General features: G+C 35.1%; 1 protein-coding gene across 3 annotated transcripts in view; it reads left to right on the top strand.

Annotated features, from left to right (window-relative positions):
- The window catches only part of kst (spectrin beta chain, non-erythrocytic 5 kst), a 69,566-nt gene that overhangs the window by 22,167 nt on the left and 33,653 nt on the right, over positions 1 to 13,746 (top strand). For 2 of the 3 annotated variants that reach the window (XM_066735700.1, XM_066735690.1), the window contains exons 1-3: positions 1,001 to 1,130; positions 10,886 to 11,139; positions 12,039 to 12,206. In XM_066735700.1, coding sequence (XP_066591797.1) covers positions 1,115 to 1,130; positions 10,886 to 11,139; positions 12,039 to 12,206 — 438 coding nt within the window. In that variant the 5' untranslated portion in view covers positions 1,001 to 1,114. Of the gene's footprint in view, positions 1 to 1,000; positions 1,131 to 10,885; positions 11,140 to 12,038; positions 12,207 to 13,746 lie in introns of those variants that run through there. The other variant, XM_066735709.1, reaches the window with a different exon arrangement.

Here is a 13,746-nt window from a genome sequence, read left to right as displayed (position 1 = left end):
TCTTGTGAGATTTACTGGAATAATAATACATTTCAAAGAGATTTCTAATAGACTACAAACAGATTTACAGTATTCGATATCAAGTAAACCTTGGTAATTGTTTAAAAGATCGTTTAATATTTTTCAATAATTAAATCTCATCGGATTGATTACAAGATTATTAAGGCATTAATCGAAGCGAGATAATGTCAAAAATCGGATCAGATACACGTGTTCGACGTGTTGAAATGCGTAATTAGTTAATGCAAGGATATAATCAAATACGAAATGCAAGGTATTTGAGAGCTGGAGGCACTGTGTTACATATATTCCTAAATCCGTATATATATATAGTTTAAACGCCGCTTATAGCCTGTAGGTGTCAGCGTTTGCAAAACATTATACAATTATCTTCTTAGCAGCACGCTTTTTAGATTAGATCAAAGATGTCTAAGTACTACTATTCGGTGTACATTACGAATGTGGCTGCGTTTCAACATTGTCGCTATATCACCAAACCTTTATTTAACTTCAAAAGCAAACATTAATTACTGGAATTGATCCTCGATAGTTCTAGATAATTTACAGTGTATTTATATCGGTATTTATATAGTTACATTATATATATATATATATATATATATATAATAACATAATTACAGTTACAATAGGAATTACTTCTTTGGAATACTTTTATTATTTCCATTAAAAATGCTATTTATTTGCCACTTATAAAGAGTTTCATCTAATGCCAAAATTAAAACACACACATATATATATATATATATATATAAAATGTCAAGATATAAATACATATAACAAGTTTCCATTCGCTAGAAGATGCAACCCAAGAGCAGTGTACACTCTACGCCTATGGAAAACATTCGCACACACTTAAAGGTGCTCTTTGCTCTACATAATAGAAGCGTTGGGCTAAACAGAACGCGCACACACACACACGCAGCGCCGCTGTGTGCGATAAGAGTCCTGTCCGTCTCAACAGTGCTCGTCGATCGTCCAACTGAATCAGTTGGGTGTCACCATTCGTCGATGCTATAACCGAGTCATTTGCAAAATGACTCCTACCTCGTAATTTTGTGCCAAAAGTGTTCTTCCAAACGTGAAATAACTCGCCATGGAACATTACAATGGTATTTATATCACTTCTCGTTTAATATTGTTAACCCTGCTATGTTTTTAAGCAGAATCTGAATTTTTCAACGATTCTAAAATTAGTCGAAAGTGATTATTCCAGTTTGCAAAGTTCTTCGAGTGAAAATTGAAATTATTTATTGTTACGGTGTACGTGTTATTGAAAACGAAGGTCACTTGGTGTCAATTTTTCAATGCGAAATGACTACTCTAGCCTTAATTAGTTGTTAACTTAATTGAAGCTTCGCGTTATTTGTTGGTTTAGATGTCGTCGCTTATCCGATCCGTTTGAACAATTTGTTTGCAGTGTGACTTTGACAGTAAAACCGACCATTGTAAAAGTCAAAGACTTTATTTCCGGATGTCGTTATATATTCTCTCATTCATGGAACAATATATTTTTGTTTGGGTCACGTGATATACGGCAATAGTAGATCAATTTCGAAAAGTTCATTGACCTCACCCAACTCGCTTTATAGTTTATTTCTTGATGAATTAAACAATTTTGCGTTGTCCCGTGTAAAAGTATTTTGTAGAATTTTTGATCACGAGGAATCGTATATTTTCGACCGTTTGTTTGCAATGTGACGTTGAAACAGCGAAGCTGAATATTGTGAGAGTCAAAGACTTTATTTCCGGATGTCGTTATACGTTCATTCATAGAATCCTATATTTTTGTTTGGGTCACGTGACACAGTAATGGTATATAGATGAATCTTCGAATAGTTCATTCACCTCACAAATACTCGAGTATTAGTTTTATTCTTGATAAATTAAACAATTCGTGTTATCCTGTGTAAAAGTATTTTGTAAAATTTTTAACCACGAGGAATCGTAGTTTTAACACGACCAACGCTAATCTTGCTTGGTATTTATTTAGTGCTAGTGCTAATCTGGCGATAACTGCACCTGTCTGCATGCGCATAAGGCTCTTTTATTCCATCCGAATAACTTGAGAAAACTAAAGTTTCTAACAACAGAAAAATTAGATTTTCGAGTACGTGGTTTATGTTTAAAAAATGTGAAGTTTAATAAAATTTAACAAAAGTAGGCAAATCTGTTTAGAAAATACAATAAACGGCTCTGTTGTGAACTCCTACAATCACGGATGTACTTATCTGGTTTATAAGCCAAACGAGATATTTCACTTTTTTTAAGCACCAGAGCTTCCCACGTTTTTATACATTAAATTCTTGCGTTAATTAAATCTTTTCATACTAGATTAATCAAAGCAAACATTTCGATACTTATTATTAAAAATTGCACGAATCATTGGATCTAATTGAGAACGCCTTAAAACGTTCATAGGGTATTTTATACCATCACATACACAAGTGTGTGTGTATGGTATAAGATGCAGAGTCGAGCTTTGATTGATCAGTAAGAAAAGAACGTAGCCAATTGCTTTAGAATAATGAAAGATATAGTCTAGTGTAAAATACAAAAAAATCCTGTAATTGTGTAGGAAATGTTAATCTTAATAATTTGCGAGTATTGAAGAGACTGAATATCAAACATTATCATTGATTTTTGGAAAAAGGGCGTAGATCGTTAGCGTCGACTGATAAGAATTAATAAAGTCAGATAGAAATTCTAAAAATTCCTACAATTGCACAGAAACTTTAATTTCGACAGTATCAGATACTAGCTAACACAAAAAAGGCACCACATATCAAACATTATAATTGATTTTCAGAAAAAGAACGTACATCGTTATAGTGTCGACAGGTAATCGTCAACAAAGTCCTATATAAATACTGAAAATTCCTGTAATTGCATACAAACTTTTATTTTTGAAAGTATACATACTGAATACCAGTTAGTAGTCAGTGTAAGAAAGACAGAGTGGATGTTGATCTTCATAATTGATTGTTGTGAAAAGGGCGTAGATGGTTAGTTTCGAATGATGGGAGGAGATAAAGTGAAATGCAAAATGCTGGAGGATCCGGGTAATTGTGAAAATGGCCAATCAGGTTGGCGAAGTTGTTATTTCCCGAAGCGTCGTGTCAGTCGTTTGACAAGTACAAGACGAAGGATGACTCGCCACGCTCGAGGAATTCACTACTCTCGTACATAGAGTGTTATAATCGCATTACACGCTTACAAGTCCTCTCGCAGGGCTGGGAACTGGAAACTCCGTGTATCGTCGCTAGTTAAATGCTCTAATCGAAGCTGCGATGTTACCTGCTTGTCATTGCCCCACGCTACAAACTCGCGCACTCATTGGCACGCTTTTCAAACAGACCCACTAACGCTCAGCTACATTCTACCAGTCTCTACTCTATTCCCCACACGCAACTAATTTCACTCGCCGCCAGCCTGCCTACTCACCCCATAGGCGTCGACGTAAAGCTTTAATTTTTTTCATACTTTGGAGGATATTTCAAAGTGTCTCTGTGATACTCTTATAATAAATTCTTATCACAATTGATATTTGCACTTGATAATTTGAAAATTATAGCAATTAAATTTTTAATTTTCTTATTTTCAATGTTGATTTATGTTAGTTTAGTTGTTTTTTTTTGTATAATTTTACATTGGTGTGCAAATAGGACGCAGTGTATAATTAATTTTATCTCAGTTGCGTATATAAAATTTGATGCTTCGTTTTTCCAACGCGTTGATGAGTAACCGTATGTATATGCAATGTGATAGTTGTACAAGTTAATGGTATTGCGTTTCTGATAAGAATACACGTTGATGTTTTCATGTGTTGGTTTTAAAATGGATGTGAAAAAATTGTTGTTTTTTAGTGAAAGTTAATTCATATATTTTTTATTTAATGGTCAAATAATGTTTTTACAGCTTTATGTGTTTTTACATTGTTTTTATAGTGACTTGAGCATATAATTGCAATTACAGTGAGTCAGGATCGTAATCTTAATTACATTCCATGCCACTTGCTAGTGCAAATGATAAACCTCGCATTGCTATATATTATAAATACTATTACATCTGTGGTGTATTACTTCACTTTCCAAGTCAGACTTTCACGAATGCAGACTCTCCAAGATTATGAAATAAATTATCGCGAAGGCGCACAGTGTTCTTTTTCCTTCTTAAACCCTAAAAGGAATTCTTCTCAAGAAACTACCTCTATTATTATCTAACACCCTACTCTGTATAGTAATAAATATGTTGTAGAAAAACTGTGAAAGCATATAACCTGCAGCAAACGAGAAAGTATTTATTTATCAATTCTTAGAAAAGCTTCGCTATTTTTCAAACGTCTCTTCATTCCCATAGTCCCGTTATGCACGAACAGCTGAAATGGACTGAAAACGTAGAAATAATTGATTATAAAATAATTGGATGCTTGTTTCGGAATTTGAAAAAATGTTCGTTTTTATGGTTCAATTGTTTCATAAATAGGGAACTGCTGCAGAGTGATACTTAAATTATGAGATTTTATCCCACAGGATTTAACACCCACTACATAAAAACAAAATCAATGATACAAAAACTATGAAAGCATTAAAAAAGTTTCGCAATTTTTCAAACATCTCTTAATTCCAATAGTCCCGTTATGCACGAACAGCTGAAATGGACTGAAAACGTAGAAATAATTGATTATAAAATAATTGGATGCTTGTTTCGGAATTCAAAAAACTGTTAGGTCTTATGGTTCAATTGTTTCGTAAAGAGCGAAGAGTTAAGAGTACAGCTGTTGCAGAATAATTCGAAAATTATGAGATCTTATTCTACAGGATTTAACACCCACTACAGAAAAATAAAAAAGTTTCGCAATTTTTCAAACATCCAATTCCACTAATCCCGTTAGACCAACAACTAAAACGGACTTGAAAAGACAGAAAATAATCGATTATGCAATAATTGGATGCTTGTTTCGGAATTGGAAAAACTGTTAGTTTTTATGGTTCGCAATTGTTTCATAAAGAGCGCGGAGAGTTAAAGAGCGCAGCACACAAGTGCTGGAGCGTAATTCGATAATTGTGGGCGATTGTATCCCACAGGAGGATCGTAGCATGTTTCTGTTTCTGTGCCGATAGAAGTAGCGGTTTATCAGAGCCGAATGCCAAAGGAGTTGTTTTCTCCCGCAGCTTTTTGCTCCTCGGTAAAACCAAACGGCCTGTTTATTGGTTCGACGTAGAATGGGTGACTTTAATTTCCGTTGACGAACCGCCGTTACGTTAACGAAGAGCCGCTGCTGCCACGTGTGTTATTGCAACACTATTTCTTCTTGATGCGTGGAAAGCTCATACTTTACCGGAACATAATTCAACATTTACGGCCAACGCAGCAATTATTTCACCTTCGGGCCGTAGTTCCTTGCTCGGTGCTCCCTGCAGAAGCAACATCGATCCTGATGCACCTACATTTAATACATAATTCAACCACCTAACCTTCTCCTCCTGCTAAATTGCTCACTGGATAATTGTATATATATATTTTTTTTTATTATTATTCTATAAATTAACTTTTTCTACCGCAGAATAATATATAATTAATCACCGAGCTTTCGAACACTGGTTAATATAATTTAATTTTTATATGCTATATATATATATATATATATTTAGTTTTTTGTAAATATATATAATTAAGCCAATGAAGGTTACGAATACTCGTAAATAAATGTTTGCAAAATTATTTCAAATACATCGACGCGGGTTTAAAGATGTATCATTGATGAAAATATTGATGAAATTTCGATAATTTCAAGGTCTCTTGATGATGATTGGCACACGTGATTTATGGTCGGTGTTTGCTCGCTACCGTGCTTCGTGAAATACTGAAATTCACGGCGCGGAGTTATTTGACTTTCGTGCTTCCCTCTCGTCGTTGCACGTCAGCTGCGGCGCGAATCCGCGAAGCGTGAAGCTCGTGCATTTAAACGAATGTTATTGAACGTACACTTTGCGAAAAGCGATTGGCGAGACAGCGAGTGAGATTTAAGCTCTCGTAAAGTCGAATCAAGCCTGTCAGCCGGCGTTCGGACAGGGTCCGCTTCGCTCCTACTTGCTCACTTCATTCCACTCGACTGTTTTAGCCTTTTGCTCACCTGTGGGTGTATCGTTACCTTACACCAATGACTTCACCTCGCTTACATCCTCCTTCCTCTCTATCTCCAACGTTCAACTACTATACGTATTATTGTGCTACGCGTATTTCCCTATTTTAATGTTTAACTTTCAAGTATTGTTTTTTTTTTTCTTGTAGTCTGTAATTCATTTTTCAGCTTCTACAAATATTTTTTAGCTTGTTATATATATATATGTGTATGTATTATTATTTAACACATGTGAATTTTGTTTACATCCTCCTCCCATTATCTACGTATTATGCAATGTGTATCTTCCCATTTTAACCTCCAATACTCAATGATTTTTTTTATCTGCAATTATAGTTTTTGTGATTGTGCGAATATTTTCTAACTTGTTATATGCAATTTATATTTACACGTAAGTGTATTAATGCTTTAGATAAATGACTTTCGTTTACATCCTCTTCCCATTATCTCGAACATTCAACCACTACATATTATACAATGCGTGTCGTCCTATCTCAGAATTTAACGAGCAACAATTATTTTTTCCTACTCTTTGCAATTAGCCTTTGATTTCTCATCAATATTTTCAAGCCTGTTATATATTTATATATAATATATACCTGTATATGTACATATATATACAGTCGTGGCATTTAACCACTCCCAAACTCTATTTACCAGCTGCCTGATCATTAAACGTCCAATACTTAATGATTGCATAAAGGAATGAACGTAAAGCCTTACAATATGTTACTTAACGATTCCATTCCTGTAAATTTCATCATACAAGCTATTTTGCCTTGTTAGCTGTATCACTAGTTTATAAATACCACCATAGGTATCTTATAAATATTTCGAATATCTGTAGTGTTTAACGTATTGTATTACGTGTTCAGTATCGTGTGGTTAACGGAGATTATATCAGCCAACAATGAATTCGTTATTGTATATCTGTTTTTCCATATTTGATACATAACTTGTTACAGATTGGTATTATAGGTATAACATAGTTGATTTATTATTGATTTTCAATTTATTTTCTTATGTACATTAGGTATATATATATATATATATATGTTAACAAAAGAAAGAAATCTAGATATATCTTAGTTATTGATTGATTTATCTCAAGTATATCATTTGAAGTTTCCTTGTATTTCTATCATTTCATTGTTCAGTAAAATTTTTTATTCTTAGATACTGTAGGTGTAACAATGATTTATCACTGCTTTTCAATGATTTTTCTTAGCTATATATAAATATAAACGAGAGAGAAAACCTTGATTTTTCTTAGCCTTTGATAATTTTCTTTCATATAGATATAAGTTAATTTATTTTAACTACCTACATCATTTGAAGTTTCCACGTATTTCGATGATTTCATTTTCCAGTAAGGAGCCTCGTGCACGTACCGGATATTGACTTTGGTGTGTTTAGTATTCCATGTTTACTTACTAACAGATTTCTTCTCTTATCTGTTACTCTTTCCAAAAGTGTTTATTCATCCTTTTGAATTCATTATACTCGATTAAGCAAACCCTTACGAAAAATGTATCTCGTCTCTCGTGTTATTTACATTTGAATATTAATTATTTTCCAAAGTCCTTATATATTTTATCACAAAAATATCAACAATATACGTGGGACGTTCGCTGAGTCATGTGAATAATTTCACAACAATTTATTAACTCCTGCATTAAACTAAATAAGAATTTGTTACTTACGGTAGTCGTTTAACGTTTCTTGCACTCAACTTATCTGAATCACCGTGAAAGAAAATCAATAGATAGCACTTTATCATTGGTTCTCTTATCTGAAATAATATTACGTTTTACTTTCGCTCTCTGCATTTCAACCGAGAAGGCGCGATTCGTTCGAACCGAAATTATTTGTCGGGTACGAAATTAGCAATTTGCTAATAATAAGAAAAAATCGTCATTCTTTAGAAATGTAAATTTGCAATGAGCGTTGGGCGAAGCGTAAGAATTCCTTGAAAATTCCAATACAAAATTTTTGAAAGATTAGGGAACGCTGCAAGCGAGCGATGATATCACTGGATCTTTTTAGATCGACCTTGTAACTTGAATTATTCGCAATGCAAAAGGAATAATTTGCGAAGGAAAGCCTTGGTTTGGTATTATTATTAGCGCGTAGCTTTCGGACCTTGGGACACGAATTTTTTAGCGACAATTTTTTTGCACCACCGTTGCATAGAGAGTAACAAAAGCAACGTATTTTGCTCCCGCGCTTGACCTTTCTTCGAATCGATTGAACACAGTGATATATTTTATATCGCGAGTCAAGTATTTTTGCGATATAATCTACTTTTGTGCAATAATTCGTTCATTACAAAATTTACAGAGTCCTTCCAAATTATAACTTGCGATTATTTTCTATAATAAACTTTTTTTTTTATCATTTCAAGAATTTATATATGAAGATTTATAAGCTAATAAAGCTTTGCAAAATACATTAAGAGGATTGTATGGTAATTTCTGTGATGCTAATTTTAAATGTTTCGAATCAGGAGTCAAGTGTCTTTACCTTACAATTTTATTTCATCTAAAAATCATTTCTACACAAAATCTACAAAGTCCCCAAAAATAAAATTTACGAATAATTTCTACGATACACTGTTTTGCCTTTCCAAGAAATTATCGATGAAGATTTATAAGCTAATAAAGCTTTACAAAGTACATTAAGGGGATTGTTATGATAATTTGATGGTAGTTTTTGCAAAATGTGGATGCACGTGCAAATGCGTTCGAGAGTGCAATTGGGAGTAAAGTGGTGTGAGGATACGGAGAAAAGTGAGGTGAATTGCGAAGTTGGAGAAAACACGTACAATGCACACGCGCGAGTGGGACCACAGGATAGGAGGGGGGGGGGGGGGGGGGGGTAAGAAGAACAAGTGCAAAGGACGAAGCTGATGAGCGTGGTTCTCTCGAGAAGAGATCAGCCACGTTTCTTGCTGCAGAATGACTCTGCGAGATTATTGTCAACATCCATTGGCATCCGTCATAACCTTCTTTCGACCTTAAGAGGATGACGGACGCTCGAATAAACTTGGACACGCGCTAAATTGCCTCCGTGCGATAGCATTGTCCACACCAATAAGGCCAAACCCTTGAAGCTTTCAATCTTTCAAACTGCTCGCTCTTCCTCTTCATTAGCCACTACCAATAACAATAATCACTTGGATTGGTTTGTTTGTAAAAAATTAAAAAGTCACTATTTTTCGTCCTTTTTTTCTTCTTGATAAAGAGATTTTTATTTACTGTAGGAAAATGCTACAGATTCGTTAATCAACTATACATAAGTTCATATTTATAAATGTACGAATAGTGTGTTTATTTTTCATATCGAACAGAAATTCAATTTTTAAACTTTTCGCTGTTCCTCTTAATTAACAAATACTAATAAAAATAATCATTTGGATTGGTTTGTTTGTAAAGAAAAATTTGAAAAGCTACTATTATTATTTTTGTTTTTTTAACAGAACTTTTATTTACTGTGGGAAAATGCTACCGGTGCGTCAACCAAGTGTAAGCTCATATTTGTGCACGCATCGTGTCTTTTTCTCACATCTCTCGAGTATAAACCCAATACCGACACCGGGATGTGGCTAACCTCACTAGACACATGAAAAAATAAAAACAAAAAGAAAAATTGCATGGTAAACGATATTGTGCTTAGGCGACGAGGAAATATTGAGAAATGATATTACACGTTTGTTGGTTAAATTTGTCTCGAGAATTAGTATCTTTTGGGAGTCTCGTGGGTGGATGGTAATTTTACTTAAACGGATGAACGAGCGAATAAATCGAGACAAACAGTAAATTGACTCTGTACCACTGTATTGTCCACGGTTATAACGTCTCAGGGGACGAATAATCCCACCTTGGCCTGCCTCCACGGATAATCCGTCCCCGATAAGAGCACGATTCTATTTTCCAAACCAGTTTATATCGTTCCAGTGTATAAGCACAACACTACTCCACTACCAGCAAACCACTGGCTTCTGATTCCCCCTTTATATATATATATATATATGTATACGATCAATCTGAAAAATCATATAACATATTTTAGTTGAACCATTAAACATTACACTATATATTGCATTTGGATCAGTAATTACGTTATTCCTGCAATTTTTGAGTCTCTCAGAAAAATGGTGTCGATTGTTATTTTAAATGGTTTTTAATTTCATTGGAAATTTTGCCTAGTTACTTTTTTTTATTGTTTTCAAACGTTTCATTTTATTAGTTTTTATCTAAACTACCAGCAATCATCGTTGGAGTTTATTATTTCGACCGAACTTCTAAGCGCGCGAAGGAAAATAGGATCTCTCGAGTCTATTAAAATTGATAGCACTGGGTGTCTGCCACACCGATATAAGTCGCAAGCTGAAGCAATCGTGGTCCGCGTGTCATATGTCGGCATACACATCCGGTGTTTACGCTTCACGCTTTCTTTCGCAGAGATCGTCCAAAGGAAACGAAACTGAAGAGGGGAAAATTTCGAAGTTTTTCAGGGTTTGTCGCAACGGATGTTTGACTATCCTACCAAAAGCACCCTCGAAGAGAAAACTCTTCACTTGTATTCCCACAAAAATTCATCCGTAAATAATTGACAAAACCTATTTCAAATTACGCAAAATCTCCAAACAATTTTTGTTTATTATTAATAAACAAAAAAAAATATGTTATTGAAGATAAAAAAAAACATTTTTGTTTGCAGGGGCGCAGTATGAGCCCGGCGCTGGGCCCGGCGGCGCACCCGAATCTAGGATCAACAGCTACATCGCCAGCTGCCCAGTATACCCGCCAGCGCGGATCGACAGATACAGGGCCGGCCATCAAATCCAGAGGAGAATGACTCAGAGGGAGGACGTTCTCAAGTTCGAGCAGGGCCGTATCAAGGCTCTGCAAGAGGAACGCTTGCACATCCAGAAAAAAACTTTTACAAAATGGATCAACTCGTTTCTGCTCAAGGTATAAATAAATCCACGTTTCTCATATATATATATATATATATATATAAATTATTCTAACATTTTATAAATTCTCTTGCATTTTTTCTAAAAATTTTCCAAAATTTTTCACAAGATTGTTATCTGGTTCACACTGATACCATCAAAGTTCTATATATATATATATATATTCATGAAATAATGGTGAGATAGGTAAACGATCGTTTTTCGAAAGTAGAGTAAAGATAATTTTAGCAAATTTGTGTAATAGCAGCAATCATCGTATAAACTATGCACAATGTTTTCGAATATACGATGGTAATGCTAGGAGATGTTTAGAACATTGTGCTTCTCGAACATATATAGCAGGTTTTACTATAGCTGTAATAGACACAATATTCATTACCTTGCGGAAATTTTGCAAGAATAATTTTCTTTTCCTGTGCAATTTATGATACGCGGAGTTAACTGGATTCAGCGCGCTCGTTTAAAATGGAATGCGCCGATCGTTCTCAGTCCAATGAACGAATGTTAAATCCTATACGGATAAATGACCTTTCTTGCAGAATATGCTAATAAAATAGGGGTATACATCACAACGGCTTTAGCTAAAATCAGTCAAGTCGTTTCTCCTTTTATGCGATACAATGTATCTTCATTTAAATAAATCAAGCCGTTTGACTTTTACCCTTTGAGAGCAACGTGCTATTTATATTACCATTTACTTCGAGTCCTCTCTCGATCTATGGGACCGAGTCCTGGAATTTTTCATTATTTATTCTTCCCCGCTCGACTCTCTTCTTTTTATTTACCAATCATTCTCGCCAGATTTACCGCTAAAAACTTTGTCTCTTAACATCGGTCGCTATATACGAGTTTGTTTATCAATGACGATTGTTACATTAATTTATTTATTTCCAGGCTCGAATGGAGGTGGACGATTTGTTCACGGATCTGGCAGACGGGAAGAAATTACTGAAGCTTCTGGAGATCATCTCTGGCGAACGCCTGGCCAAGCCCAATAATGGTCGTATGAGAGTACACAAAATTGAGAATGTCAACAAGTCCCTGGCGTTCCTACACACTAAGGTAACGTCGAGATCGAGCTTAAAGAGTGGTCCAGTGTAACACTCGTTGGAAAAATTGATTTTCAACTGGAATCTGATGACCGGACCACAGTTGCCTTATGCGTAAACTTGGTAGCGCGTGGCGAACGCTGCGTAAAGTCCATCCGCAGCTATTGACTCGTACAGACTTATGTCGTTCGAGGCTGAGGGTCTTCGAGACGAAATTAAACATTCCTGGAAATCACTGGAACCTTTTAGTCCCTTCAGGATTCAATTAGAACCCTCGTTACTTATTTTTAGATACACGCTGAATCTATTAGCCACTCGTGCACAGGATCAACTACTTCCAGTTGGATCTATTATTAGATCTCTCGTATATTGATTCAGGTTTATTTGCTTTTGTTTGAAGAGTCTTTCCAGAGGATGGATTAATTCCAGTGAATTAATCGTCAATTAAACGCAATTACTCTTAATTTTCAGAGGTGCTTTATTTTTTATTACGCGCTGAGTGGATTGCTTAAGTGCAGGACACGGATCGTAGGTGTCGAGAACGTCACATCAGTCGTGTGACTCGTGTCTCGGTGTTTTTCTCGCAAAGTTTACCGCAGCAGCCTTCCTACGCTAAACTTGTAAAGCCTTTTATCGTCTTGCTTTTTTCTCACCTTTCGAGCAACACAATCGCCAAGCTTTATGGCAATACGCGCTGCGTTAATTAAGCCACATTAATAATGATTCTTTCCAAGTGGAGACTCCTCATCAATCTTTACACCTTTAACTCGGATATATCGGTTTCCTGTTCGTGTCTGTGTTTCGTCGTGTATTCGAGGTTAACACTGTATTTTCAAATAACGTCGTAAACTTTAAGAAGAAAACTCTTTCTTATTTAATACGCCTTACTACAATTTATCATTTTAACAACAATAAAATCAACTCGTGTTTAATCCAATTATTTTCAAAGTCCACGAACGATTAATTGCAACACTGTCACGTTTTACAGTGCACACCAAAATACATCGTTCTTCTAAATTAGATAACTAACAATAGAGATGGATAGAATAATAGTCGATAAATCCAGGGTGCAAACTGGAGAACGCTAAAGTATATACATATATCAAATTAATTTTCAAACGTTACAACAGGTATTGTTGTTTCGGAAAATATTGGACAGTTAATAGCTGCGCTAAATTAAATATATTTATATCTTTGTTAAAACTCGTGGCTTGGTCAATAAATTCGAATCGATTGGCTAGATAGCAGCGATAAATTCAAGGATATCTTGCAATGAATGAAAGCTAAAATTTTGACTTTGCATAATCCAGAATAACTTGGAGAATATCCACGAAATAATTATACAAGTTCTGTATCGTCATCGTAAACTTTTTCATTGAGTTATATGAGAGATGAGAAGGAGGGGGAGGGGGGGGGGGGAGACGTTGATCATGCACTCTCAATGAGAATGATATCGGTTAACGAGGCGGTGAGGCAGCAAGGTATTATGAATGAGAATCCCTGTAAACGTCAAGGGTCCCACTATCCGCTTCTGGGTCTCGCTCCTCTTTCAT

This window comes from Prorops nasuta, unplaced genomic scaffold (assembly GCF_024137725.1).
Source record: "Prorops nasuta isolate Cenicafe-Biocafe unplaced genomic scaffold, Cenicafe_Pnas_1.2 PNAS00002, whole genome shotgun sequence".
NCBI lineage: Eukaryota > Metazoa > Arthropoda > Insecta > Hymenoptera > Bethylidae > Prorops > Prorops nasuta.
This window is presented reverse-complemented; position numbering and strand designations above follow the sequence as displayed.